A 1,805-nucleotide genomic window follows, 5' to 3' on the forward strand; every position below is an offset into this window, starting at 1 on the left:
ACTTCTGATTGGATGTTCTGATCAAACAATATCTGGCCTTTATAAATCATGTTGTCTCTGTTACTCCAAGGTTTGAGTGTTTTTACTGACATGTTAATTAATTGCTTTGAGTGGAAGCGTCTGCAGAATCTATAAACATGCACTTGACATTTGACTTCGTTTGTGTTCCAGGGGGGTATTTTGATTCTAACTGGACCATCAGGTTCCGGAAAAACTGCAACAGTCAGAGTTCTTTCTTTGGAGATGGGCATCAGAGTTCAGGAGTGGACTAACCCGTCTAGTGCAGAACCGTACTTCAGCGGTCAGTCAGGTGAGACACATAGAGAAATGGTCCTTAAAGCTAACTGGAGGAACCACTGATGAGAGGGACATAAAAACAGAGGTTTTAATTTCTCCACTAAAAGGGCTGGAATCCCACAGTAATGCGGTGTAGATTTTTATCTTCTTCTGCAGAATGGAGATCAGAGGGCTTCTCTTACAGCTCTCAGCTGGCACAGTTTCAGGAGTTTCTTCTAAGAGCTAACAAATACAAATGCTTGAAGATGAAAGGTGAGAGAGGAGCTACAGACAAGAGGCTCATCCTGGTGGAGGTATGGACCGCAGCTGTTTTCCTATTGTATTTTATTTATTCATCGTCACTGTACGGGTTTTTAAGCAAACATTGACAGTAAAAATGATTCTCAGGAAAACAAACTTGTAAAAAAAGTAAAACATTCTTCATTGAGTTCAGCTTGTTGAGGTCTGGATTTAAAGTTGACTCTGAGGAGCTTAAATAAAGGCTACTGAACCTCAGACCTGAGCAGCGGACTGGTCTCTATCCTGAGCACAGCTACATAAACAACCCTATTCTCTGAAATTATCAGGATTTATTGTGATATAAGGACTTAATTTCATGGGATGTATGGAAAATTACAGTATCCCAGATAATGTATGTATGTTTCCATAGCAACCTTTACCTGTCTTCATACAATGTGCCATCAGTTCAGCCCCTAATACCTTAGATCAGTGTTTGCTCTGATCTAAGGTATTAGTCTTTAAAGCTAAAGAAGTGACCTGCAAAAGGAAACCATGTTTATAATAGAGAAATCCCTGCGTCATTAACTAGTTTATAAGGATAAATAATAGAATAGAATTTAAATATCCGTTATTTTTCCATAATTCAGGCGTAACAAAGTGACAGGAAAATAAGGCATGAAGATGCACAGAAAAAAAAGAGGAACAGGTGCAGGATAAGAGGATGTTATTTCAAATGTTTATTAGTGCCTAAAGAAAAACCAACACAATGGTTACAAGAAATAAAAGATAAAACAGAAATAAGACAGCTACTTCTTTTGTTCAGGTCTTTGGATTTTACCCTCAACTTTTCCTTTTTATCTACGCTTATCATCACTTAAAATGGGAGCGATCGGTCACCCCTAATCCGGATTAAATCAAGTTTCAGCACCTTCTTTTTAAGGTGTGAAATAATCCTGAAACCTTGACCTTTGGACATCTGTTCAGATGGCTGTGAAAAGTTGGATATGGGTTTCATTTGCCCGTTGCATCAATAAATCCTATTCTGTGGTTCCTTTGTTCAACTGAACTTTGACTTTGTTTATACTTCCTGCCCTCTGTTTCTTTCTCACACTGTCAATAAAACTGCTGTAATGTTATTTTCTTAACATGAAATCCTGGATCACTTCATCCTTTTATTCATATTTTTATTTCTTTTCAGGATTTTCCAAACCAGTTCTACCGCCAGCCTCACAACTTTCATGATATCCTGAGGTCAGTTAAAATGTTAATAAGATAAACATGTTTCTGAA

At 37.7% G+C, this 1,805-nt stretch overlaps 1 protein-coding gene across 2 annotated transcripts in view; it reads left to right on the forward strand.

Annotated features, from left to right (window-relative positions):
* The first annotated feature begins 175 nt into the window (after nucleotides 1-175).
* Nucleotides 176-1,805, forward strand: part of rad17 (RAD17 checkpoint clamp loader component) — an 8,625-nt gene continuing 6,995 nt past the window's right edge. For both annotated transcript variants that reach the window (XM_015379915.1, XM_015379914.1), the window contains exons 1-3: nucleotides 176-310; nucleotides 454-590; nucleotides 1,715-1,767. In XM_015379915.1, coding sequence (XP_015235401.1) covers nucleotides 244-310; nucleotides 454-590; nucleotides 1,715-1,767 — 257 coding nt within the window. In that variant the 5' untranslated portion in view covers nucleotides 176-243. The remainder of the gene's footprint in view (nucleotides 311-453; nucleotides 591-1,714; nucleotides 1,768-1,805) is intronic.

Source organism: Cyprinodon variegatus, unplaced genomic scaffold (genome assembly GCF_000732505.1).
Source record: "Cyprinodon variegatus isolate N-32 unplaced genomic scaffold, C_variegatus-1.0 Scaffold203, whole genome shotgun sequence".
Classification (NCBI taxonomy): Eukaryota; Metazoa; Chordata; class Actinopteri; order Cyprinodontiformes; family Cyprinodontidae; genus Cyprinodon; species Cyprinodon variegatus.